Below are 27,922 nucleotides of genomic sequence, written 5' to 3' on the forward strand. Positions count from 1 at the left end.
CTGGTGATCTTGGGGGCGATTCTTCTATTGGACCCCTTCTTCCAATTCACTGATCTGGAAATGTATCGTTTACTAAATATTGTATCACAGGAAGAACATAGTGAGCTCTATATCGTTGAATCCGGTGACGAAGATATTAAAATAGGATTAAACAATAAAAATGTTTTAATAAAATGATGAATAAAAAAATTGCGAGAAAACTCACAAATGTCATCGTGCCAAACGAAAAATGAGAAATAAAGGTGCTAAAGATATTTTTCGAGGAAAAGAGTTAAGTAATAAAAATAAAATTGAGGTATCTCAACAATTAAAACTTGTAAAACATGTATTGTCTTATTATTGATCTACTTACAAATTGAGTTTCGAAATTATAACATTAATAATAATTTACAAATCCTGTACAGAATGAGCCGCGATAAACAAAAGTTACAAATAATAAATAAAAACTAACAGTAATGACACGAATAATTTTTTTTTGCTTGAAAATCGATTAAAATAATATAACGATTCTTTTACTAATGAAAATTAAAATAAAATCACCTGATGATCACGAAATAAGCGCATAAACTGCGAGTGTTAAAACAAAAAAGTCACTTATTAATTACTCTTACTGGTTTTGCAACCTAGTAAGAGTTAACAAAAAAAAAACATTAAATAAGGTACATTATTAAGCCGCCTTAAGTGCCTTCATGAGACCGTCGGTGGACATCGATTTGGGTCTTTCGATTTGGAGTCCGTGGGCACGATCCCACACCAGTGCGGACATAACACCCAGGGCTCTCGACACGCCGAACAGGACGGTGTAGTAGTTCATTTCTTTCAGACCATAATACTAAAAAAATTAATAAAAAGTCCTTTAAAATTTGTACATAAATTATTAGATTTATTGCTCAATCTAATATTAGAAATGTGTATCCCCCCGTATTGCTATATTTCGTGGAATTATTTCTCTGGCTAAACCGTATATTAGGGATTGCAATACGAAAATGTTCGGGATTTTACAGTTTAACACGTTGACTGCCTATAAGTATTTTGTGCCCTTGTTCAGAAGCCGTCGGGACTATTTGCAAAAAGTAGTTCGAAAATAGGATTTTTAATACTTTGTATGATTAATATTGTGTTTTTTTTTGCTTTTTGGGCCTAAATCTACTTTGACTCAATAGCTGAGTCACCGGCCCCTGAGGTATATTTCTCCTAGAATATGCCGGTGACTCAACATTTGAGTCAAATTTTAAAGTCAGAATTAAAATAAAAAACAAAGAACTTTTAACAGGTATATTTTATATTATGTATTGCACGTGTAATTCTTATCACTAAAACTTTGCAAACACATAACGTAGCGAAAAAAAACATAAATATTAATTTTTCTTAGGAGTAAATCACAAAAAATAATAACAAAATTAACATTTTTTAAAGAACAAATAAAAAAAAGACCTATTTTTCATCGTGGTAGATTCGAAAGCAATTTCCGAGGCAAAGACCTGGCTTATCTGGACAAACCGGGCAGAAAAATGGCGTGTTCTTGCGCATTTTCTGTGTATAACAAACCCTGCATCTCTTTCTCATTTGACGACCTTTATTATCCATTTCACATTTTTCAGGCAAATGACTAGGCTGGTTTTGTTTGACTTTAGGAGGCTCAGGTGGTTTTTCTTTGGCTTCAGACAACAAATTCTTTATAATATTATGCCTATAATCATAGTAGCTTAACTTTTGCTGAGTAGAATATTTGTTATAAAGGTGATAACTATTAAGCAGCATCATTGATATCAGATGAATAGCAAGCTTCTTATACCATCTGATGGTTTTTCTTTCGCTGGCATAATAAGCAAGCATCTGATCTTGCCTGTCGATTCCTGACATGTTTTTATTATAATTAATGATAGCATTTGGCTTTTCTTTTTCCTCGTTTCGTCTATTTGGTTGCTTGATCAGTTCCCCACTAAACTCTGTAGATATAAATAAAACCTCCCTTTTGTCACGCCATTTACCCACTGCAATGCCTTTAGAGTACTTTGTAATAGATTCACCTTTTTTAAGTTTTTTAGAACTCACTTCGGGAGGATTTCCTTTCCTGTTCAGCCTTAAGGTTCCAGTAGCATAGGTTTTTTTTAAAATTAGCTCTTTACATAGTGCAATCGAGATAGTAATTATCCATGTATAAGGAATGGCCCTTATCAAGATAATTCTTTGTCAAACTTAAAACAACGTTTGCTGCATGCCCTAATTCTCCCTTCATATCTTTTTCGTCTCCAGTATATATCCTAGCTTTTAACACAAGCCCATCAGGTTCTGACAAAATATACAGTTTCACCCCAAACTTGTGCTTTTTATTTTTAATATACTGGCGAAAAACCAGTCTTCCTCTCCATAGCACCATGGACTCATCTAGTGATAGCTCCTTGTTTGGGTAATAGATCTTGTCAATTCTGTCATTGAAGAAATTTTGAAGCCATCTTATCCTGCACAAACGGTCACCATAATCTGGGTCACCTCTTTCGGCATTTTTAGAAAAATGTAAACATCTTAGAATGACTAGAAATCGATTTCGACTCATGTTATTTCTGAAACAAGACAGATTATACAATTCATCAGTCTTCCAGTAGTCCTGCAAACGGTTTAGCTGAATATTGCCCATGTGAAGCCACAGACCCAAAAAAGTTTTCAGTGTTGGCACTGTCAACGGCTTCCATTCAGTGATTCTTGATTTCTCTTTTGTTTCTTTACTTAAAAAGAGTTGTTCGGCATAGTTGTTAGTTTCGGTAGCAATATGTTCCAGAAAATCGTCTGTGATAAACAATTGAAAAAAATCAATGGGGTTGTCCGAGGTTAAATTTACTCTAAGTCCAGGCACACCCGAAAATAAAAAGTCATTTTGATTAGGCACATCAGTCCAGGTCGGAATATCACTGTTACTGTTTTGAACACTAATCGTCTCATTATTCTCAATGTCGGTAAGGCTTGCATCCTCTAAAGCGGCAACATCGGGCAATTCGTCTTCGTCGCTTGAACTCTCATGATCAGTAGGCTCGTATTCACTGCCACTGTCGACGAACGGGTCCTCCTCACTTTCTGATAAATACAAAAGTTCTTCTTGTTCAGATAATGTCAGGGGTCTCATCATTTTGAAATCTGTATGCCTCCGTTTAGGCCGAGAAGGACCTGGATTTTCTTCATCCATGTCAGGAAAACTACTTATCACCAACAAAAACCGATTTCGAAAAAACACGTGTTTATAAGTACACTTGCGACCGGTGAAACGAGACGTATCCCCTGCGGAAGCCGAAACAATACTAAACTCATATACTAAAGTCATGCACATGACTCAACAGTTGAGCCACTGGCCATAGGAGGGGTACCGCCGTGACTCATATGTTGAGTCATTGGCAGTGAACGTGTTAATGAAAAAGATCAATCTCCCAAAAAAGGACGATTGAAATTTTAGACTTGAAAATAAAGTTACTGTGTATTTTTGAATGCTTTATGGCAGTGAGGTTGCATGGGTAAATAAATATTTTTAAATAACCTTAGGTCCTTTTTTTCTGTACTAAATTTCCTGTATAACTTGTGTATTTTTCATGTTATTCTAAAAACATGACAGGTATGTGAAAAACCGTAAATGAACATGCGGTTGGAGTATGTATATTAATAATCCAGTTTACTAGCGATAAAGACCATATTATGGAAATTCAGTGGTTATCATATTACTTTAAACGATGAAATAGAAAGACACAAAATCATTTTGAAAGTTTTAATATAATTAAGAACTATTAAAATTACTATTTTTGATGGTTTTTTTTCCATACTAAAATTCAAAAATATGAAAATCTAAATTTTGATAAAAATATTAGGTACGGTCTTTTTCACTAGGACTGCAGTATTACAATGCTGTTACACGGGGATATGGGGATACTCTTGACCGGATATGGGGATATTTCTTACATTGTAGATGTAACAAATGCAAAAACGCAAATTGAAAAAATTATTACAAATTACCTGCAAAAGTACTCCAGAGTGAGCATCTACATTGGGCCAGGGGTTCTTGACCTTGCCGAGCTCCAACAAGATCGGAGGCACCACCTTGTACACATCAGACACGAGCTGCAAAAGAAAAACCATTTACCATCTCACTCAAAAAAAAAAAAACCACAACCCATCAACTCACCTTAAAAAGTGGATCTTCAGGTAAATGTTTAAGGGCAAACTCCCTCTGGCACATGTACCTCGGATCGGTCTTTCTCAACACCGCGTGTCCATAACCGGGCACCACCTGTCCAGACTTCAAAGTCTTCCAAATGAAGTCCTTCAAACCCTCCTCGGTGTATTTGTCACCGACTTGTTGCCGTAACTTCTGAAGCCAAACGAGCACCTCCTGATTGGCCAAACCGTGCAACGGCCCCGCCAATCCGTTAAGACCCGCCGCATAAGACAAGTAGGGGTCGCTCAAAGCGGACGCGACCAAATGGGTGGTGTGGGCCGATACGTTTCCGCCCTCGTGATCGCTGTGAATCGTCAAGTACAACCTCATCAGTTCGATAAACTCGGGATTGTCATAGCCCAACATTTGGGTGAAATTGTAGGCCCAATCCTTGGAGGTGTCGATGGCACCGATACCGGAACCGTCGCGGTAAGTGTTTCTGTAGACGGTTGCGGCGACGACCGGTAAACGTGCCAAAAGGTCCATCGCGTCCTCGTAGGTGTACTCCCAGTATTTCGACTTGTGCACTCCGGAGGAGTAAGCTTTGGCGAATTTACTTTCGCTGTTTAAGACTGTGATGGCGGCCGATAGTTGAGCCATCGGATGAACGTTGGACGGGAGGTTGTTGAGGAGGGTGACGACGTGCGGTGGAAGTTCGGCACGTTCCGCCCATTCTTTTGACACCGCTTTGGCCTAAGGGGATAAATGGTATTGGTGAATGTTTTGAATTGCCTTGATTATTTTTTATTAAGACGACATTTTTCATTTGATTCCGATATACAGAGACAAATGTAAAAAAAAGTCCTAAAATTAATTTGGAGTTACAGCAGCTAACTTGTTTCCTTTGGTCCTAAATTTTGAAGTAAAAAATGTAACATTCAATCAAAAAGTCCATATACAGGGTGTTTTTAAATGGTCAAAAATGCTAGAGTATATAAAGGAGCCATAAAGAAGTAATTTGAGATAGGACACCGATGGTCGGAAGAGCGCCGTTTCCGAAATGCAGGGTGTTGAAATTTAAAAAAAAAGTCGATTTTTTTCCTTTGTATTAAAAACACTTATAATGAATGAAACTTTTAGGTTTTAAATGATAGGTGGTGAGGCAACTTTTTGAGGAATTGCGGGAGATTTGACCTGTCCAGGGACGGAGTTGCAGTACATTTATGTTTTTTTTTTTATAAAATAAAAGATAGGCCACAGTTTTTTTGAAAAAAAAAATTTTTTGCCGAAATATTTTGTTCATTTTTAATTTTAAAAAATCCCTTGCATTATCGCGCTCCTACGCACCGTTTTCGTGCAAAAAAATAAAATCCATCCAATAGGATCCTTCAAAACTTTTTTTTTGTCGCAACCAAAATTTTAATACCATTACAATAAAAAATTGATAATTTAACTAAACAATATAAATAAAAAACAACTTAAAAAGAACAATTTAAGCAATAAACAATAAAAAACAATTTAAACCAAATTTTCAAAGTGTACCCCATGCATTTCAACACATTTTCTGCACCTGTTGACCCAAGATTTACGCGAGCAAAGACCCCTGGATCGTTTCTCAGAAAGTTTGCAGCTACCACAACTCTAGCAACTAGTTCTTCTCTGTTGGTTACAGGTTTTGTGTAGATAAGCTGTTCCATGGCGGCCCAGACAAAAAAGTCTAGAGGTGTCAGATCAGCCGACCTTGCTGGCCAAGAGACTGGACCACCTCTACCAATCCACCTGTTGTACACTGATAAAAAGGATTCGTAAAATTCAGTATTTAGTTTAGGTAATTTTGTGACTAATCTTTATTCCGTATAATTACAAAACAATTGTAAATATGAAAATACAGAATATTTTATGTAATAATCATTAGCAATATGTAATGCAAATTTACCAATTAAAATTTGTAAATTTTCCGTTCAAATACTGTAAAAATCAATAATAATTTAAAGAAAATAACGATGTTACCAATTTTATTAGTAAGAATTACAAAATATATATTGTATTATTTAATATTTAAATGAATAAAATTTTAAAATCTATAATTGAATGATTTATACTGAATTTAAATTATTATACTTTTAAGTAATATAGAGTTACATAATTTACCAATCTGATCCTGCTTATGTTATATAACTCAAACAGGATATGATTGTTAAATTTGGTAATTCAATATTACTTAAAAAATATAATAAAATAAAATGGATAAATTTCATATATGTACGTATGTAATTAAACAACAAAATCTTTAAATTTTATATAATTAAGTATATATTAAAAAAATAATAATTTAACATTCTATATACACTATATATGGGCCCTATGATGTTTTCCTTTTAACAGGCAAGTAAGGTGATTTTCCATTGCGAGTAATAATTTTAATTCTACAAAATGATTACTTTTTAATTGTACATTTTAATACCCAGCACCATTAAGTTAAATATTTGAAAAATGCGGTAAAAGGAATCAACTTTCTTTAATCTTAATCTTTTGTTAAAAGAACAAAAAATCGACTTTAAAATCACACTGTCTAACTAAAATATAGGAAATATGTACCTTCTTCTTCCATCAAATTATTGTCGTAGGTACCTATACGTAAACAAAATAAATAACATTACATGGCATGTAACATGTTAACAAAAAAAATGTTTTTCTACATAAAAAATATATATAGTAATATATAACAATATAATAAAGATAATATAACATAACATAACAAGCATATAGATAATATAACAAGCATAATAATATAACAAAGATATATTATATATTATAGGTACTTATTATGTTTTTTTATTTTTTATTGATTTGATTAGACAAAAAAACCTTCTTTAGGCTATTAGATACGTGCCTGGCTTTACTTCTCTAATCGGGGTGAAGTTTTAGAAAATATCTTCGAAGAAATTCCAATTTGGAGGGTAGTTTCTAGTTATTTCGGGTAAACCAAGGTAGTACAACGTACAACGCAAGAAGAACTTTTAGGGCCTCCAGAAAAGTGGTATAGCCATCTGCCTGTATTATTTGACGTTCAGCCAAAACATAAAAGCAATTTTTGTTTTCTAAAATAATAAGATAAGTATATGTTATTGTTTGATACTTCAAAGGCATAAATTATTTACCTTGCTTTAGAATTATAGGCGTTAGTGGCAAACTGTCGGGATAAACATCGTTGTCGTTTAAATTTATTTGGACCTGGAATAAAAAAAATATATTTAAAATAAAAAATAATATTACAGTTGTAATTAAGGTTGGAGTCATGTAGTTTTTAGTTTTTTTTTATTTATAAAAAATGTCACTTGCCACTGTTTGAGATATCAAAAATTCAATATCTTCCTTGAAGTGCTGTATTAAATTTTTAATTAGTTGCTGTTCTGTTGATACATTTTCTTCTAAATCAGCGTCTTTGGGGAGTTTAAGGCATTTTGTGATTTTGTCAGCCTTCTCATTTATTCCATTGAGTAGGTGAATATCAGCACCTGTTAATTCTTGAAATGCCAAAAGAGAGATGGTGATGAAAATAGTAATGGCCATTCTTCTTTAGTTTCCCTGATTATAGGAATATTATTAGGAAATTTCCTTATTTTGGAATAATCCATTAAGATTTCGGTGTATATACAAATGATTATTATACTTTTGAATATTAATGAATTTAATCGAGCAAATACTACATAAAAACATGATTATAATATTTACTTACCTGTATTATCACAAAAACTCAAACAAGATTTACAAAATTTACTTAACCAATGCACTAATACGCAATACTTTATCCCATAGGAGCCTGAGCTCACGCTCCCTTAATAATTTTGGTGCGAGGTGTGACTAAACAAACGGCAAACGCCGAATTAGCTGAGTATAGGTATGGCGTCTGTTAATTTACGTAGCGAATTATGTAATTTTACAAAATATATGTATTTTCCCGTTTTGTTTACGTATTTTTACCGTGTAAACTAAAATATTACTTTGTATATTGTAAAAATTACATGCAAAATAAATTTTACAAATGATATTTTGTATTTTGTATGCTTTACAAAGTAAAGTTCAATATTCTTTAAAAAATTACTAAAGTTTGGGCTTCTACAGAATACAATTGGTGATTAATAATAAATTTATTTGGTATATTTCCCCCTATATTTTTCAGTGTAGTTCTGATCTAAGAAAGCCCCTTACAGTACGACCGAAATGCGCTGGACAGCCATCGTGCTGGGGTACTCTCTGATGCTTAATATTCTGTCTGACAACATTATTTGTAATTGAGTATGGTATCTCGATCTTCTGCAAAAATTGGCTTCCGATCTGATCTTTTAAAAAAAGTGACTCCCATACCGTAAAAATACGACACTAAACATAACAAAAACATGTACACACTTTGTCATTATTATTATTATTTATTTTATGGAGATTACTATGAAAACTGCTTAAAATTTCCGGGAAATATAATAAAATAAAGAACTCTGGTATGGATTTGATTTTTTTGGACCAAAACGGTGTGTCCTGTGACCTCAAAAATGCAAGGGCTGTGTTTTGTTAGAAATAAACAAAATATTCAGAATTTGTTTTTTTTTTTTTTAAAACAGTAAAACCTGTTTTTTTATAAAAAATTTAACGTGCATGTGCTGCAAATTCGTCCCTGGACTACACAAATTACTTAGTTACTTACTGTATATACTCTAGAATTTTTGACCATTTCATAGGGGACACACCATGTATTTTGTTTTAGTTGAAGTTCCAGACCTTAAATCCCTTAATAGCCCTTTTAAATTATTGAAATAAAATGAAAATTAATTTGAAATACTATCTCTAAATTGTATATTTTGTAAATTTATTTATATATCAAAATTTACTAATAATTTCTTACAAATAACTTAAACATTAGATAGAATCTCATTAACCTTAGATCTTTTGAACATCTGGTATATGGTATTTAACAGTACCTATATAATATTTTTAATAGTAAACTATGCAGGGTGATTGATGACCGATGGTACGTTAGCCGTATATGGAAAATGGAACGTAGCATCTTTCCGAAACTTTGGTAACAGACAATGCTCTATCGGTCTAAAATATGTTCACTTATATACAAAAATGGCAACATGTTTGATTTTTTGAATGGAACACTCTAGATATTGTGATTCCCTGCTTCATTTTAAGACTATCTTAATCATACTTCCCTATACCTATCTCTAGCGGTTTTCGACAAAAAAAAATTTTTGTCCGTTTTTCCTCAAAAATCAACTAACTATTTATTTCTCAGCTATAAGCTCAAATTTTAACCATCAATTTAAGAGACCATCTTGATTAACTACTTCCCATAGCCATGTTTTAATCGCCATTATACAGGGTCGTCGAAAATTAAATTAATATCTTTCATTTACTAAAATGGCGAAAAGTCAACTGAGGTTTTGATGATTTTCCATAGACAACTTGATTAAATAATAGCAAGAACATGTAGAAAATTTAACGAAATGTATCCAGATCTACCATCAATGAATCGGAGAAAGTTTGTAAGGTTACAAAATAATTTTTGTTAATTATGGCTCTAAATTAAAACCTGAATTAAATAAAAGAAAGCGAGTTACCAATGAAGAAGATAATAATATGAATGTATTGACATATTTTACTGCATATCCACAAGCTTCAATTAAAAGTGCTAAGGATGGTTTAGGTTTGTCTTATTATTCAATTTAAAAAATATTAGCCAATTATAAAATGAAATTATAATACATCAGGCTTTGAAATCACAAGACTATCACAGAATAGTAGAATTTTTAAGAAACATAATTTGGCTCGAGGAAGCAAAATGTTCCAGAGAGGTTTCAATGTATTTTGCCTTTTAAAAGATAATTGAATAAAATTTTTGCTTTATGATGAACCACTAAATTCAGTCAAATTTTTAGAAATGTTAGTAATTTTTCGTAAAACATGCCATTGCAAGATTGAATGTTTGATGATAGATGGTTTAGGTGTACGGGACCATGGAATTGGCCGGCGAGATCGCCAGATCTGACGCCACATGATTTTTATTTGTAGAGGTAATATAGAGGAAAGGGTGTACGCAATACCAGTAAACAGTAAAGAAGAGCTACGTCATCGAGTTATTACCTGTTTTGAAGATCTAAATGAAAACAAAATTAGATGAGCGACGAATATATCCACCAGAAAACGATTTTATAAGTGTTTAGAGAATAATGGTAGTCATTTCGAAAATTACCTATAATAATACTTTTTTATAGGGCATATATTAAATGCTTTTGGACCAATATAATTATTGTATTTTAAATTCAAATTATTATTACTAAGGGGAAGCTGAATCCGTTTATCATGTTGTCATTGTGTCTTAGTAGTGTAGAAAGTAGTTGGATGTTCATGTACGTAATTACAAATTGGAAACACATACATGGACCTTATGTTTCTATATATATTAAATTGAAAAGGAGTTCTGGTGGGTACAATCTACCTTCTTAACATATAATTTTAAGAATGTATTTTTTAAATATATTTAACTTATATAAAGCATTATTCGAGTCTCCCACAACTAAAATAATAAAGTAATTTATAAACTGCAACTAAATTGCTCTTATTTAAAAACCCCTTAACAGATGAATGGACTGTATCGATGGCCTTAGCCAAATCTAAAAATCCCACTTTTTAATTTTTTCATGACTAAATGAACATAAAGTTTTTGTACAATCCGACATTATAAAATAATTGTAGGATTTAAGAAAACATCTGTTTCATTCATAATCAAAGAACAGTCAAATTTTTATTTTTCTGTGTGATTTTACTGTCAGAAATAGCCATAGAGAAATCCAGAAAAGACTGGACTATGAGCCATAATGTCTTCTTCTAAAATGAATGATTTAAAATTCAGATGAGTATTTCTTTTAGTAGCACAAAAATATGGTCAAGACATGAATGTACGCCGAGTAATCGAATGTATGCAAGATTCGTATCACAAGGAATTTAACATTGTAACATAATTTGGATCATTAAGGACCACTAAATTAATTTTCAATAATTTGTAGGTTCTGAGTGAAAAATGATGTTGAAATAGATGGAGGTTTATATGCACACCAAAAGATACATCGCCAAGTCAAAGCATATCCTAACGAAAGTTACACTAGAAAAAGGCAGATTTATTATAGAAAATATAAGAAATTTTTATTATACTTAGCCTCATTATAAAAGAATTGATATTCAGGAATCAATTTGAAAAGTCTCAATCAGTACTAATTATATCCACAAAATTTAGAAGTATGTTTTTAGAAAACAAATAAGAATATCAATATTCTTACTAAAACGTCTGATGGTAAAGTGTATTAAATTTACTAAACTACCATTTTGATTTTTTAATTTCTGTGGCCACTTCTAGATTGATTAATTAACATGAATCATTTCTAGACTGGTTAGTTCTCAAACTTAAATTCAATATGGACTTAATAGACAATTTTTTTAGAAATATTGATTTTTTAAATTAATCTAATTTTGTCCTTTTAACTGTCATATCGACATACCAAAATTTTCTTATATTTCCTGTTGATTTCTGAAATAAATGGCAACTCTAAAATCCAATGCCTGGCCCCCATTCCAATTTATACATTTTAAACATACAATGTTATTCGGCTTAAACCCCTTAAAAACGATCAATATAAACGAAATTTGCCAGCTTGTATGCAACTACAAAACCAATTATCTTATCACATTTTATTTGCGATTCGTCGAAGTCGTTGTAAATAAACCCAAGTATTACATATCGGGAATAGAATCCACTGTTTCAAGTGCAACATTATATACGTAATAAAAATATAATATTTGGTTTGTTTTGTTGTTAGCATTTTAATAACGTAAAATCAAAGTCTAGAGCAGATTTTAACAAAAACAAATGTGGGTCAAAGTCTTGTCAGTTTTTGTGGAATTATATTACATGAGTTGATGATCATTACACTTGTGACCATACCACTCACTTTTCATGAATGAAATATTAAATATGTGAAAAAAAATTCTAAAATAGGACTTTAAGCCAATAATATTGACATTTTTACATGAATCTTGGGAAACATTTCTTTTTGTGAGGGGATTAATTCCACTCAATTAATTTAATGATTCGACTTTAAAAAAGCCTAAAGTGAAGGATCTGGATGAGATCTTATGATTATATATGCACTAAATGTAACTGAATATTACATGACCTTAAAATGTGGAAAAAAATGCTTTAGAAATTCCTTAATTCTTGTTTTTATCCTTGAAACAAGGATTTCTGCAAAATTACTCAAACCCTATTATAGATTGAAGGAATTGGGGAGTAATCAAGATTTTGTTTGATAATTTATTGATTTTTTTTTAAAATTTCAAGCTTTCAATTTTATTTTGATATTATAAAGTGGTTTGCATTGAACCACCCATAATAACGAGTCTGTAATTTAGCTTGAAGGGCCTAAAATTGAAAAACAGGTCTTCATATACTATAAACAAGTAATTGAAATTGTGCAAATATTTATTTAAAAATAGGAAATTATTTTCTTGACTAGTAGGATATTACATAGAACTTTTAACTGCATGTTGTACTCTATGGACTAAATTAATTAATAATTTACATTTTTTAAATTGAATGGGGCCAAAAAGATGCTCACGACTGTCCAACTTTCATTCATTAGTATTAGCCATAAAATTTAAAGAGACACAAAGCTTGAAAAGCGTTTCTATATGCCTGGTGTAAATCTATTGACTTTACAAAACCTAATGAATATTTTATGCTTCATTTTTCATCCTGAATAAAGTGTCTGTGTAAAATGTTAAGTGTGTTATCATTAATGCATTTAGTTTAAGTGCACCTCTATAAAATTGCATTGAACCTCGGTAAATCAACATTTTGTCCCATAGATATTTAAAAAAAAAATTAATATAAAATTCATGTTAACTCACCTGGGCCTCTGTGGGCACATCTCCGGTAATCAACAGCCAAAAGAGACCTTCAGGCAGAGGCTCGGTGCCCCCAGGGGCTTTCGGCAGGACCTTTTGGCACTCTGGGATGGAAAGTTGCCTGAAACGGATTCCCTCGTCAGCGTCCAGCACTGAGGGCTCCCACACCAGACCCTTGATTCCTCTCATACCACCGTACATCTAAAATTTATTGATTTATTTAATAATCAGCTACACATGGTTCAAAGAATTGTTATTATAGTACAGTACACATAATAACATGTTTCTTAGTAGTCCCTAATGTAGGCTTGTTATAACATTAATTGTTTGGATATTGATGTTCATATTTTATTTATTGGTGATTATACTGATAGGGGATACAATGGGTAAAAAACCAAAATTGGTATCCACATAACTAACACTAATCTAAATTCAAATAAACATGTGCAGTTGTTTCACTTCAGGTCGCAATATATATAGAAAAGCATTTAACAAATGAATGAACTTTATTCTGCAAAAAATTACAATAATTGTACAATATAGTTGAGCTAAATCATACAATTTAGCTTAACCCTTTACTGCATGAATTTTTTGTTTTCTTCGAAAAAATTCCCAGGGACGGAGGAATACGCTTTATTTATGTAAAAAATACCAAAAAAATTTTTGTTTAATATTTGCTGTATTTATTTATAAAAAAAATGGAAAGTGACATATATGGAACATTATGCAACAACATTATCATTTATTCAGTGTGGAACCTCAAAAAACAATTTCGGTCTTTATTAAAGCACAAGAAATCTTTACATTCCGTACAAGACACAAAAGATTTATATTCACACAATGGAAACTTGCATCTTGATCTTTGTTGTTCACTCCATTCTGGTAAATGGTCAATACCATCAAGACGCACCTCTTGTAGAGGAATTTCTTTGGTAGGTCCACGCTCCTTTTTTATAGCATATAATGTCTGAACATCTGCTGAAGGTCTTCCTACTTTTCTTTTATATTCTTTATTAGCATTGCATAAAAAATCAGCGATGGCCAGCTTGAAGTCCTTAAGGGGTAGGTCAAATTCTTTATTGCTGCTTCTCCACAATAACCAAGCATTTACGCAACACAAATCTAACATGTGAAAAAATATGCGTAAATACCATTTCTTTGATCGAATTTTAATCCTATAAAATCCCAACATGGCATCCAGAAGGTCGACGCCTCCCATATAATTATTGTAAATAAAAATACTTCTAGGGCATTCAATCATTTTATGAGTGTTTTCTTTTTTGAAAAATCTTTTTTTCTCACCACGAGGTTCAGGACCAACATAGGTAGAAAGGGTGGTCACGACTTTATTATCATACCATGACACTGTTGCAATATCCACATTATCTATGCGAGATATTTTTCTTTTATTGTGCCACAACCAGTTTTCTTCATATCTTTTTCAGATGGTAATGTACATGGTATACGATTGGCTCTCACTGTCTCTAAAGGCAATAAGGGATATTTAGGTAAGTAAATCATCAAAGGTATGCTAGTAAACCAATTGTCAAAAAATAGTTTATAGCTGTTATTCTTGGAACATTCTCGGATAACCTTATTACAACATTACTAAATTCATTCCTAAATTGGGGGCGCCCGTTAGGAACTTGGTTGCTTTGAAAAAAGGTTGAAATCGTAGCTTAACCCGGAAATTCCGCTAAGAACGAAGTTCTTATAACCCCACTTGTGAGGTTTCTTAGGGTTATATTGCTTAAATTGACTTCTAGCTTTGGTAGGAATGATTTGCTCGTCTATAGCAAGGTGTTCCTCACGTGGTACCAATACTAGTCTTTCTCTTATTTGGGTAAGAAAAGGTCTAATTTTGAATAACTTATCGTGACCTGGTTGACCTCTTTGGATCATTTGACTATTGTCATTGAAATGAATAAAGCGTTTTATCGTCTCGAACCTATTGCATCACATAACCTCAGAAACAGCAGGATGGCCTAATGAACCATTCCATATTAGAGAAGTCAAAATGCAGATTTCGATGAACTGTTCAAACTGTTCAATCTTTTTGTATGGACAGACTTGTGTGGTTGACACTGGATATTATACAAATTACTTTCCTCTGTAATGTAACTTATGAGCTCTTTTGGGAAAAGGAATTTGAAGTATTCTACTGGAGTTGCAAGCGTACGAATCGAATCAGGAAGATCCTGATAACCTCTAAATTGAATTTCGTTATCGTTTTTCAATAGATTACCTTCGTGCCATTCAATATTCTTCGATATTCGTTTTCGAATTTCTGATAGGGGCATATCGTCATCAGATGAATAGTCGGATTCTGAATCTGGATGATTTTGGTTGGTTTGTATTTTTTAATTTACACAACTTTCATCTTCGTCGCCAGATAAATCTGGATCATCGGAGTCTATATTAGCTACATGTTGTAGAGTACCATAAAAAATTTTTGTGTCCATAACTGAAAATAAAAGCAACCAATGTAAACATAATTGCATATTGTTCCACAAGCACAAAATCGTAAACATAACGTCCTAAATTACCATCAAATGAAAAATAACTTACCGTATAAGACAGCTTATACTTCACCCGTAATGCCAATAATTTTTTTTCGATAATATTATAATTTTAAGAAACATAAAACGTATCAATCAGCGCAGCAGTCTCTGACGCGAAATAACTTTCGTATAATTGAACAATACTATCGAGGTGTACATTTTGCTGTGTAAGGGGGTACGTTCCAAATATGATACAGTATGCAGTAAAGGAATATAACTTAATTTTAGACAATATTTATATATTTTTGTAGTTTGGGTTATATATGGCACATGATGCGGTAAAGAGTTAAGCATTCTTAATGATAGAACAACAAATAGTTACCTAAAAAAAATCAAAAGTAACATTACTAGATTTAAAAAAAAATACACACACATAATCTTAAAAACATTCAACTTGCAAAATCTACACTATGAAACTCGGTATAAAACCTATAATATTCCACAATTAAAAACCTTTAAAAAAAATAAAATCCACTTTTTAAACGTTTAACTATACCAGGCAAGAACTAATAGTTAAAGAGAATGTACCTCATATTTTTAAAATTTCTTAAACAGTTATTATTGTCTGTCTGTACAGTCTCTTATTTTCACAAGGAGTGATTGGGAATGTCGGGATATTATTGGAATTTTTTCCTGTATCTAGCTATTCAAGAAAATTGGTTGTCACTACTTGAATGGAACATAATCTTTTTCCAAGCATAAAAAGTAATTTCTTCCAGGCAGTTGAGATAAATTTTCACTTTTTCTGACAAAATTTACTAAAATGACTACAAGTGCCTAAAATAATAAGAAAACAAATGCAGCTATTTGAGGTCATTTTTAACTTCTGCCAGGTAAAATATTAAGGAGATGCCTTTTTTTTTCTGAAAAAGGATCATTTTTTATTAATTTAAGGCTGTGACTATCATTTGCTTTTCCTTGAATGCCTGAAAAGAGGAAGAAATCACCTCAACTGCCTGGAAGAGAAAATTCTATAACTTACTCTAGGCAGTTGTAGTTGTTTTATTATTCTTATAGTAAATAATTTTCTCAAATTCCTGTAATAAAATAATTCTCCAATAATTTAAGTCACTGACAATGATTGGTCTTTCGTTCAATGCTTGGAAACAAGAAGAAATGACCTCAACTGCTTGCAATTACTATCTGTGATCAGTTTTTAATATGCAGAGTAACAAATGAATTTTAATTATCAATTAACAAAAATATTTGTGATCAGATAAATTCAAAGCAGTGATATTCGTCTTGACAACCTCTTAGACAAATTTCCTTTTTAAATTTTGTTCAGATAAATAACTTAATGTCTTTTAGGTTTTTATAGAAAAATATTCCAACATAGAGCTCTGATATTTTATTACATTTCAATGCATAACTTAAATGGATCTAATTAAAACTCCTATTGATATATATTTTTCAGAGCAATATAACAAGGTGAAAACATTTTTTTTACTCTATAAAACCCTTAAAATCACTACTAAGGTAAATAAAATATCGAATCAAAGGCGTAATTGAGAATGCCGGACATTGTTTTTTTTTTTTCAAAATATTTAAGAGGTAATTTTTTAGTGCATCCAAATGTTCAAAGGAAAAAACTGGAATGCCTGAGAGAGTGAAAAACTATTATTCTTTTTTAGTCTTTTCTTGCTTTATTTAGTCCCTCAAACATTGAATAAAATTCTACGGAGTCAAAATTTAAGAAATTTGTTAAAATATGGATAAATTGGATTAAAAAGGAAAAAAATACTAAAATGACTACAAGTGCCTGAAATAAAAATAATTATGCTCAAGGCACAACGCTACTCCAGAGAACTTTTGGTTTAAGACAGTAAAATCCTTATACTTAAGCAAACTTGCCTAAAATCAGTGGTTAGGCTGTTGTTGAATGATAAGTATAAAATCGAAAAACCTCCATTGTCAGTCTCTAAGAACTCTTGAGTCTCATAGGGACTTAATAGATTTTTAATTGCAAATTTAAACTTGTTAGATGGTAAGGCCTTCACCTTTTCTGCCAAGACAATTAAACCACTTGATAGATAAGACCATGGGTTAAAGACGTTTCAGTATAATTAATTGACTTCTATGTCTTATATCATAAGAGTGAATTGATGTGTCAAGGCCATTAAGCTCTCTCTAGCATACATACGGGCCTGTTGGATGTATATTGCAGTATTTTTAGGTTCTTAAAGTGAGGATGTTGTTGTTTTAAAGCAGTTAATGCCTCTGTGGTGTTTCCATATGCTAAGATACTATACATTATAAGGTTTTGAAATATAAACATAAAACAGTTCTTTGTCCAGTATTATACCCAAGAATTCAGTTTCCATGTGCCTAATGTGAATTCAATATTTACAATTTTATTTAAATTTAGAGATTGAGTTAAACCAGCTCCCTGCTAAAATGCTTGACTCAAGGTTCTCGGTTTAAGCATGCTCTTACGTGAGTTATAATAAGGTGTGTCATCGGCAAATTAGATACATCTATCATCTATCTATCATCATTATTTATTTCGAGGCAAAAAACATTTGAGTATAGGATAAATAAAAGAGGTCCCAGTAATGACTTTTGGGGTACACCTGATGAAATAGGATGTATTGACCATGTAATGCTCCAAAACTTGGGTTTTGGAAAGTAGATTATTGAAATTTAAACATGTTTGAACTGAATATGATAGCTCAATTATTTTTAAAATGGCGGGGACAATGGAGATTGTTTAGATCAGTTTTTTCCCTTTTATTTTTAAATATAGGAATTATTAATTTAAGTTTTATCGGAAATTCTCAAAGGGAGAATGATGATGCAAAAAGGTTAGCAATATATAGACTTTTTTTTAACGCATCGCCTTATGTACTGTCACTGCATTGCTTAGGTATGGTTCAAAAATTTCAGATCAGATAATTTGTGAAACACATTTATTCTCCTCTTTACACGATACTTAATTATATTGCTCTCATTTATTAATAAATATTAGTCCAAAAAAATAGTTTTATTTCATCCAGAATTTGGGATCGGTTTTGGTGGAGGTGAAGCAACAGGTAAACATGAATCACTAAGAAAATGTTATGTAATGCTCATAAAAAAAATCTTACTCTCTAAAATCGGAGTTGATGGAGGTATAACCTTTATAGCACCAACCAAAAATTTACAAAGCAAAATCAACTTAACAAATAGCCATCCACTAAGGAAAGAACTTTTCAATTTAGACGTAATATTATTGTAAATAAAAGCTTCGTATATTACATTCTGTATATTATGCGATCACTATAATAACGCTGTTCTTGTTGTGAGTGTTTACTATATAAAATTTTAATCATTTTATATTCAATAACTGAAGGTATAAATCTTGATGGACTCTTTTTAATGACCATACCATTTAGCATACATCCTTAAGTATATTGATATTGATAAAGTTATATACTTTAACCACTTTATACAAATATTATACATCCTATATATAATATATGTATAAAGGGTAGGTATACATACCTACCTACAAGAGAAATTTAAAAACATTTAATAATTCTATTAAAATTATGCGAACATAAAAACTCGTGTTAATGTCATATATTTTATAGATCTACCAATTAAATGCTTCATGCGGTTAAGAATAAAAAAAGCCTTATTTTTTAAACCAGAGAAAATACCGCAGTTCTGCCTTAATTGCAGTCAACTTGGCAATCGTGCCCGCATAACCCCTTGTCAATCAAATTGTGACCGTTGCTCTTTAAGGTCTTGTGTCCATCTTCGGTGGGTCCACTTGTCCAGCAGACCCTTAATTGACGCGACCGCAACGCTCAGACGCCCAGACGAGCTGGACCCTGCAGCCAACCACTAGCGTCTGCGGAACCACCGTTCCTTGTGCCGCCGGCGCTCACTCTCGCGGCAGAGCATAGTCAATGTTGCCGTTTTCATCAAAGATATCATATTTTATGATTAAAACGCATTCTGGGTGAGCCGTTATGCATGCATGTGATCGTTCGCAGTCTCGCAGGCTCAATGTTTAGCAATTTTGTATTTACTTGTTTATTTTGATATAAACAAATATCATTAGCTAAGTGATTGGTTTACATGTATATCCATTTACAATATGCATGTATTGTGTTATTTCCAGCCACATTTGAAGATGTTCTAAATATAAGGATAAGGTCGAAACGTCGGCATTTTTTTGTAAGAAACTGGTTTCATTTCCTTATTGGGTCCTACTTCTGGTAACTCTTCGCTACATAAATAAGTTTATCTTTTTCTTTGTTTTTTAATAATAAAATTTAGTTACCTATACTATGGTTTTATTTTGGATTGGTGCCTTTATTCCTTCTACTGATGGTGTTTAGATCATTAGAAAATTATTTTCTTTCTAATTTGAAATATTTTTGAAATAATTGCTAATTTAAACATATTTCTCAAAAGCGATATTTTAAAAATTCCAAATCCTATATTATTACTATTTTAATGCGTGAATGCTCTTCAGTCTGTAATATGCAGCTAAATCTATTATCTATTTGCAGATCAACAATAAACAAATCGCATTTTCTTATCTTACGTTTTTTACGCATATAAAAAAATACCTAGGTATTTATTGAATAAAATATCAAAATGTTTATGAATCCTAAAAATTAGCAATTCAAAGGTTAATGGTTACATTCAGAAAAGTGCAATATGTTTTTACCATTTTTAGAATCCTGCCCAGTTTCCTACTCATAGCAAGCACAATTTTCAACACATTTATCTCATGAATGGTTGAATAAAATAATGGCATGTAATTTTATTACATTATGAGTTCATTGAAATCGTAGTAGGTACCTTTATCAATTTTTAACTCATTTTAGGGGTCTATTTAATATTAGTGCAATCAAAAGTAAACGTTTTTTGAAGAAAATTTAAAGAGGAGGCCATTGTATAGTATTTTTATTTTTTAAAGGAAAAAAATGCGGAAAAATTAAGTTTTTTGCGTAAAAACGAAAAAAAGTAATAAATAAAGTTAATATTCCCGGTACGCGGCTCAAAAGACACTAACCCAACCGATGGGAGGCTCCAACCCACGGTCGATATCCGTTTTGAGATCCAACTCTAAAATCAAGTCTCACTCCAACCCAGGCGCGCCCTTTCGAATTTTGCTCATTCAAACCCGTTAGAATAAACAAAACATTTTTGCGCTTCGCTTGTCACTAATGTCACTATAATCAATAGAAAATCCCAACACACTGACATTATTACTACGCGTCGAAAAATAGTTCCAGATTGAAATCATTAATATTATAATAAAAAATTAAAATTCCTCATTTTTTCTTTTTGGAATTGACTTAAATTAGGTTATTCTAATCATATTAATTAATTTTGTAATGTAATTCCGATTACACTAATGTTAAACGTCACCCATTTTAGTATATAAGGAAGAACAACTATTTAACATTAATAACCAAAACTGAAAAATCCATATAAATTAGGTATAGGTACTTAAATAGGTACATAATGTCCTATTACTGTACCCTGTACGTAGCGATATAACCTTTAAAAAAATAATTAATAAAAGAATCCTCCATTTAACACAAAGCTATTTTATTTGTAACCAACTACCACCTTAAAAAATATCTCTCAGAACTGCCGGCGCGCAACATATGCAGCCGGTATTTTAATATGAATAGCGGCAACGTAGCACCACACATCTGACTGCAGAGGCACAGTGATTTCCAGGCGGCAGACGCTAGTCAGCCAACCTGTACCAGTTTTTTCAGGACTTTTATGCACTCTAGTACAAGCATGGAGCTTACCTTTGCGGCCGCGATAGCCTTAATGGCAGCTCAGGTTGATCCTTTTATGCTCATTTAATTTAAATTTGTAAAGCTTTCTAGCATTCTGAATTGTTTCAGATAGTTCAAGATTATATTTAGAACCAACTCAAGTAACCCAACTTAATTAGAAAAAAAAACAAAAATCCAAATTCTTATAATATTTACTGCAGATTTTTGCTATCCTACATAACAGAGAAGTTCGAGCGATTTGTCTTTTTAAAAGGAATTAAAACATTTTATTAAATCTAAGGTTACTTAAGGAATGTTAAAACTAAAAAGTGATAAAATAGGCGGAGCGTTTAGATAACCATTAACCACTTTATACAAAAATAAAATAACTGTATATATTTGCCTATGAAAATATTGACACTAAATTTTTTCGAACTATATCAACATGAAATCACTAAATTTGGTTTTAAAAGAAGAGGAACTTTAAAGGTTAATCTAATCTTCCAAGAATAAAATTTATACTTGGAATGTATCCAATAGTCATTTAATAGCTTGATAAATTACCAAGTTTTCACATAGTAAACAAGTAAATACAAAAATATAAGCATAAATTTCTTTTTTTTTTCAGATAATTCTAATCCATTTAAAATAAATAATTAGGTCGCAAATTACCGAAATTAATCATCCTCACGTTTTTTATAACAAAATGATAGTGGCGTGACTGCTAATATCGATAAATGGTGTCATATGCTCGTTGATGTTTCTTGCAATAATTTTTAATCATTGAAAGCATTTTTTTTGTAATATGACCTCAAAGGAAAAGTTTAAAACACTCATTGAGTATCAGTTATCACGTTATCAGGTAAAGTAAATAATAATCACATGTCCTGATAATTCACAGTATTACATTCACTTGACGTCATTATTAGAATAAATGTTACAATAGGCCATATAATATGCTTACCATGTCAACTGTGACCTCTCCAACTTTGGCACTTCCATAGTTTTTACGGAAATTCTTAACCCTTTCTTGTTCTTTTGGTATTTTGGCGGCCAAGACTGCCTTGAGATCTGTTGAAGAGTCGGTGAGCTGTCTGATGATTGTTGATATTTGGGGTACAATTTTCTGGAATATAATTGTAACAATTTAATTATTAAAATACCTCTTATAAAATTGATATTTTAAAAAATTTTTATCAAGACGGAACAATATAAAAATAGAATCCCATTTATATAATGTATAAGTTTCTAAAAATACCCATTAGTGGTCTCCGCATTATCTGAAAAATAACTACGTTTAACCTAAACTATTCGGACATCTTCTGTGAATAAATTGAATTTGTTTCATAAAGATGAAACAGCGATAGGGATAGGCATCCTATTTCCTACGTTTTAACAATATTATTATATACAAAGTGGTGTGCAAAACAAATTATATAACAGAAAGAGTCTCGCTTTTAAATGAACTTTGAACAGGGAACCACATTCAGAGATAAATATGAACTCTGTTAACTTTATTATTAATTAGGATTAAAAAAATGACAAATAAGATATAGATAAAGTCACAGGTTTTGTGACTCATATTGGGGGAAAAACAAAAATAACAATAAATATTTCCAGGAACTAAAATAGAATAGCAATTCTGACCACAAATAATTATTCATTATACAATCAGTTGTAACTGTAATTCATAGTACAAATGAATCTTGGTCTGAGCATGCCGCCTTGAAAAGAAATGCAAAAAATCATTTCAAAAGCGTTTTAGATTAAATAAAATACCAATAGAATGCAGTAGTGTTATGCAATATATGCGTTTTTATTACCTATGCTATAAAACCAGAAATTGTAACCAGTAATTGTAAAGATATTAAGAGATTATAATATAAATACCATTCTTTTTTGCTTAAAAGTATGTGGATATCCTCTAAATACTTATTTACTCTATGGATCACTGCCTTTAGCTTAAAGAAACTAGGATTAAGGGATTCTCCTCTAACTTTTAAATACAAATAAATATTTCAAAATTATTACATTTAGAGTAACATATTAAAAATGCTTTTCAAAGCCAGATATCATGTAGATATGTCCTCGCCTAATACATGGTATACAAAAATAGTGTAGATTAAATGGTAGAAAAGTCCATTAAAAGTGCATCAAGTTCAAATGTTTATTGGTAAGAAATATGCAGAGCATTTTTACAAGTGAAAAGTAAGTCAAGAAAGCTTAAAATCATAAATAAAATTGGACACTACACTAATAAAATACAATCCTTTATTTTAAAGGAACATTATAAACAAGATAGATAAAAGATGTTCAAGGATGATATCCTTATTAGAAAGAAAGAAAGAAAGAAAATGTGCTATATTACGTAAGACAACAAAACCTTGTGTACAAGCATCCTAAAAACTCTTATAAAGAGGGATAACCACTGCCTCCTTCAAACATGCTGGAAAGATGCCATTATGAAAGGAATTGTTTATGGCAGAAGCTAAGGCATTCAATGCTGAATCAGGCAAAAGGAGTATAGTAATTTTGATGATATCCCATCAGCTCCAGCTGATTTATGGTTTTTTAAGCTTTTAATTGCATCTCTAACGTCAGTAAGGCTAACAGGATAAAAGAATTTTAAACTGACACTTGTTGAATATAATGCAAAGGGTCAATATTAGTATTCACATCCTTGAGCAATATTACAGTAATAATCATTTAAACTATTTGGTCTTACTTCTGGTTCTGAAACTTTCTTGTGAGAATGCCTGAAGTCATTCTCTCTGCCTATTTGAGGACATATTCAAGCGGTCACTATAATATTTTACCTTTGCTGTTTTTATCGTCTTTCTGTATAGACTACGATATTTCCGATGATAAAGAATAATGTTTGCATTAGTTGTAAACTTGCACAACGTAAAAGCCAAAAAACGGAGGTTTTTAGCTGAAGTTCTGAGGCCTGCTGTGACCCATGGTTTTCTATTTTTCATTTTAAGCCTCTTTTTAGGAAAACACTGATTGATCTTGTCACATAGCACATGAAATAACAAAGTAAACGGGTCAGGAGCCATTTCAACTGCATTCCAATCAACCAAAGCTGTAGTAGAAGAAAAAGCGTTGAAATTTGCTCTGCTGAAAATTCTTCCTATATAATGAGATGAAGGAAATACAGTGTTGCATGGAATCCTAGCGAGAATGGCTTCATGGTCAGAAGAATTTGTAAATATTACTATTTACAAATTCTTCAAAGTTATAAAACGTTTAATTCATAAGATTTTTAATTCTTTCTGTAGCTGAGATTCCTAACACTTGGGAGAAGAGGGCTGAAAAATGTTATGCCATAATAGTTGGTTCCATAGTATGAAAAGACAGGGAACAGCTGAACAAAAATCTTACAGTAATCATCCCTGTATCCCAGAATTCCAACGCAATTCCTCTGTAAGCCACTAAAGATAACATTGGCCAGAACGTCCCCATTCCAGAATAACATAGGTCATATTTGAGGTGAAATAACTATATAAGTAGGGACTTTGAAAAAGTCTTATTTGATTGGCCATATATTACAACAGATAAGACTTCTAGGTCAATTTTGCACAATAAGAGTGGAGCTTTGCCGAGTTCTTCCCATATTGTATTGTCTTCTAACCTTTGAAGCCCTATTTTATTCTAAGAACACTAAGACCTTTTACTATATCAAAGAAAACACCAATATAGTACTATATTCACTGTTGTATGTAATATGTATTAATAGTAATAAAATCTCTCAATCTTGTGAATTATTTGTATGCTCACAAGTTGAAATTTTTCGGTATATATTTTATGCAAGTTTTTCTTTAATTTCTTTCTGGGATATAATCAAAGTTCCCTTAGTCCCTTAAACGATTCTAAGTAATATATATCTTCTTCCAGGCACTCTGTTTTCCACCAAAAATGCTTAATGCCTTTTGAATCCCTCAGGAACCATATATGTTTGCTCTTCTTTTACTGTTCTGTGCTTCCCTCGGGAAAAGCCCAACAAATCAGCAAGCCTGAAAAAGTAGATCTATTTATCCAGGAATTCAACTGTTGCTGGATATGTATTAGAAGAAACCATCTACTCTTCCAGGCATTCTGCTCTTCCTGAGGAGTCCCTTCAAGGATTCTAGGTAATATGCATCTTCTTCCAGGTACTCTGTTCTCCTCTGAATGTTTAAAAGATTTTTTTTGTTAAATTTTGGAATAATATGTTTTTTCTAACTTAGTTATTTTTTAATGTTAAGAATGATGAAGACTTGTTATTAGAATATTTAAATAACAGTTTATAGTATAATTTTATGTAGGATATAAGACTGCCTCTTTATGTTTACTGTATCTTAAGAATTGTTATAAGATTGTAATTTTTTACTACTAGAAATAAAATTATTTGTGTAAGTCTATAAATGGCAGGTTTAAAGTGTCGATATTTTACTTTTGCTGATGACACAGTGTTGCTATATAGGTTGGAAATAACTCTACCATACTTGGTTGTATTGTAAATGAGGGTCTCAATCTGTACTATATATGGTTGCCACAAAGTAATTAATGTGGATAAATGCAAATATTTGATATTTAGAAAAGAAAATAAAACCAGAGTAGACAATTATGAATTACAATAATCGGGCCACTGTTAAATATCTGGGGCTCATCTTAAAGCAACATTTAAACTAGAAACCACATATTGAATACATAAAAAGCAACATTATACCTATCACAGAGCAGTTATGAGGTATTTGATCACAATCTCGAGTATACATATACTGTGCAACAAATTTTAATAAAATACAAATACTCCTCTAGAACTGTGTATTTAATTTACATTATAGGACTAATACTTAGTCTTTGTAAATAATGTTATAAATAAAGTATTAAAAATTGAACAAAGCAAAATAATTAATAAATTACAAGAATGCAACACCACTTTTTCTCTTGCTAATGAAATTCATAGTGTTTATACTCGACAATGTAATAACATTTATCTAAACCCTTGTTAGAACAAATATTGCTACATAATTCTATATCTAACACTTGCGTCACTTTCAATTGCTTACCTTTACATATCAAAAATGTTAACACAAGTCATAAATTTTCTTGATATCTTAAAAACTAGTATTGATACCTTGCAATGTATTAAAATTATATAGTTATTGGTACCAATGCTGTATGTATTGTTTCGGTGACACCTATATTTAGGTAAATGGTATATTTTTAATATTCATGATCGTTCCATGAGGTCCTATTTATAAATTTGTAAATTGTTTGTATTTATTTATTTGCTTGAATATAGATTTTTTGTCAAGAAAAACTCCAAATACATAAGTACTGTCATCTTTACCTGCCCCCTATTAGGCAAGCCATTTAGTGTAATAATTAATGATAATGATATTTAAATTAAAAAATTAAAATTCCATTTATTTCCAATCAAAATTCCTTACTATAAAATCTTAAACTTACAATACTACTACAAACTGAATTGACCAAAAAAAAAAAAATTATTGGAGGTCAGTGAAAGGTTGATAATCTGCATAAGTAGGTGTGTAAAGGACCTGAGGCTGAATAGGTACTTCTGACATCACATGTTCAATGTTCAACAATGCAAAATTATTGATAAAAAAACACTTATAGGCTTATAGTGATTGACCACAAAAGGGGTAATAAAATCAGTCTGTTGAACCTATTAGGAGCAATGCAATTTCAATTAGATGCACTTTTATATGCAAAAAAAATTACCCTACACCTGAAAAAGTCTATTGAGGTCAAGCCTGAAAACATTTAATTATTTGCACTCTAATAACCTTTAATACAAGTTTAAAAGCCTCCTTATGTAATACAAAAGAACCTTGAACGAATTCCGTAAAGGTCACGCAAATTATAGTGGCATAAGGGTTGTAGAAAATTCCGCCTAAGGACAGACATTGTTAACAAAAGGGCTCTTGGCCTTCTTTAAAAAAGCCCTTAAAGCAAAAATTGATGGAGGGCAAAAAAGTCAATAAGTATGAATGTTATATAAGTAGCGTACCTGTGATTCTTGGAGTCTGTTGGTTACCCTAAATAGCGCCATTTTTTCGTGCTTCTTTCTTTAAGGGGTTGTTAATCGGGTCACTCACGTCAATAAGGGCCAACAACGCTCACCGCGGCCACAATTCGGGAATGCCGGAAAGCGAGAATCGAAATAACGTGGACGAAACGAAATCCTCGATCTTGCCACTCGTAAGTCACTTATTACGCACGACCCAACTTGGCTGATTATATCTGGACACTGTTGTCACGCTTAGCATTAAATATTTAAAACTCAGAGTTTCGTTTTAAATTAGATTTCCTTTTATTTGAGTTAATTTTTGTCTCTTATTAAAAGAATGTAGTTTATGATCGTTACAATTTTGCCAGACACCGTCAAACTGACAAATAATAAGTTGTAGTTAATTGTTGCCATGACGACGAAACATCCCAGCCAATCAAAGCGTTTCTAACTGACATACGTCAAATATAAACCCGCTAAATTTAAATTTAAAGTAAATATTTGGAGT

The 27,922-nt window shown here is 31.6% G+C and overlaps 1 protein-coding gene across 1 annotated transcript; it reads right to left on the bottom strand.

Annotated features, from left to right (window-relative positions):
• Positions 1–307: 307 nt before the first annotated feature.
• Positions 308–27,704, bottom strand: LOC126743829 (probable citrate synthase 2, mitochondrial). The gene is made up of 6 exons (XM_050451058.1): positions 27,415–27,704; positions 22,357–22,518; positions 13,103–13,300; positions 4,166–4,891; positions 3,997–4,101; positions 308–832 (listed from the first exon to the last, which is right to left on the bottom strand). Exons 1-6 carry the CDS (start codon positions 27,454–27,456, stop codon positions 668–670), a joined length of 1,398 nt encoding a protein of 465 aa, XP_050307015.1. The 5' UTR covers positions 27,457–27,704; the 3' UTR covers positions 308–667.
• Positions 27,705–27,922: the final 218 nt, after the last annotated feature.

The sequence above is a fragment of the Anthonomus grandis genome, chromosome 13, assembly GCF_022605725.1.
Source record: "Anthonomus grandis grandis chromosome 13, icAntGran1.3, whole genome shotgun sequence".
In the NCBI taxonomy this organism is placed as follows: Eukaryota; Metazoa; Arthropoda; class Insecta; order Coleoptera; family Curculionidae; genus Anthonomus; species Anthonomus grandis.

Coding starts and splice junctions, on each gene's coding strand:
- LOC126743829 (XM_050451058.1), bottom strand. CDS start 27,456: ATGGCGCTATTTAGGGTAACCAACAGACTCCAAGAATCACAG. Junction 22,519..27,414: donor ACAGACTCCAAGAATCACAG/GTACGCTACTTA, acceptor ATTATATTCCAG/AAAATTGTACCCCAAATATC. Junction 4,102..4,165: donor CTGAAGATCCACTTTTTAAG/GTGAGTTGATGG, acceptor TTTCTTTTGCAG/CTCGTGTCTGATGTGTACAA.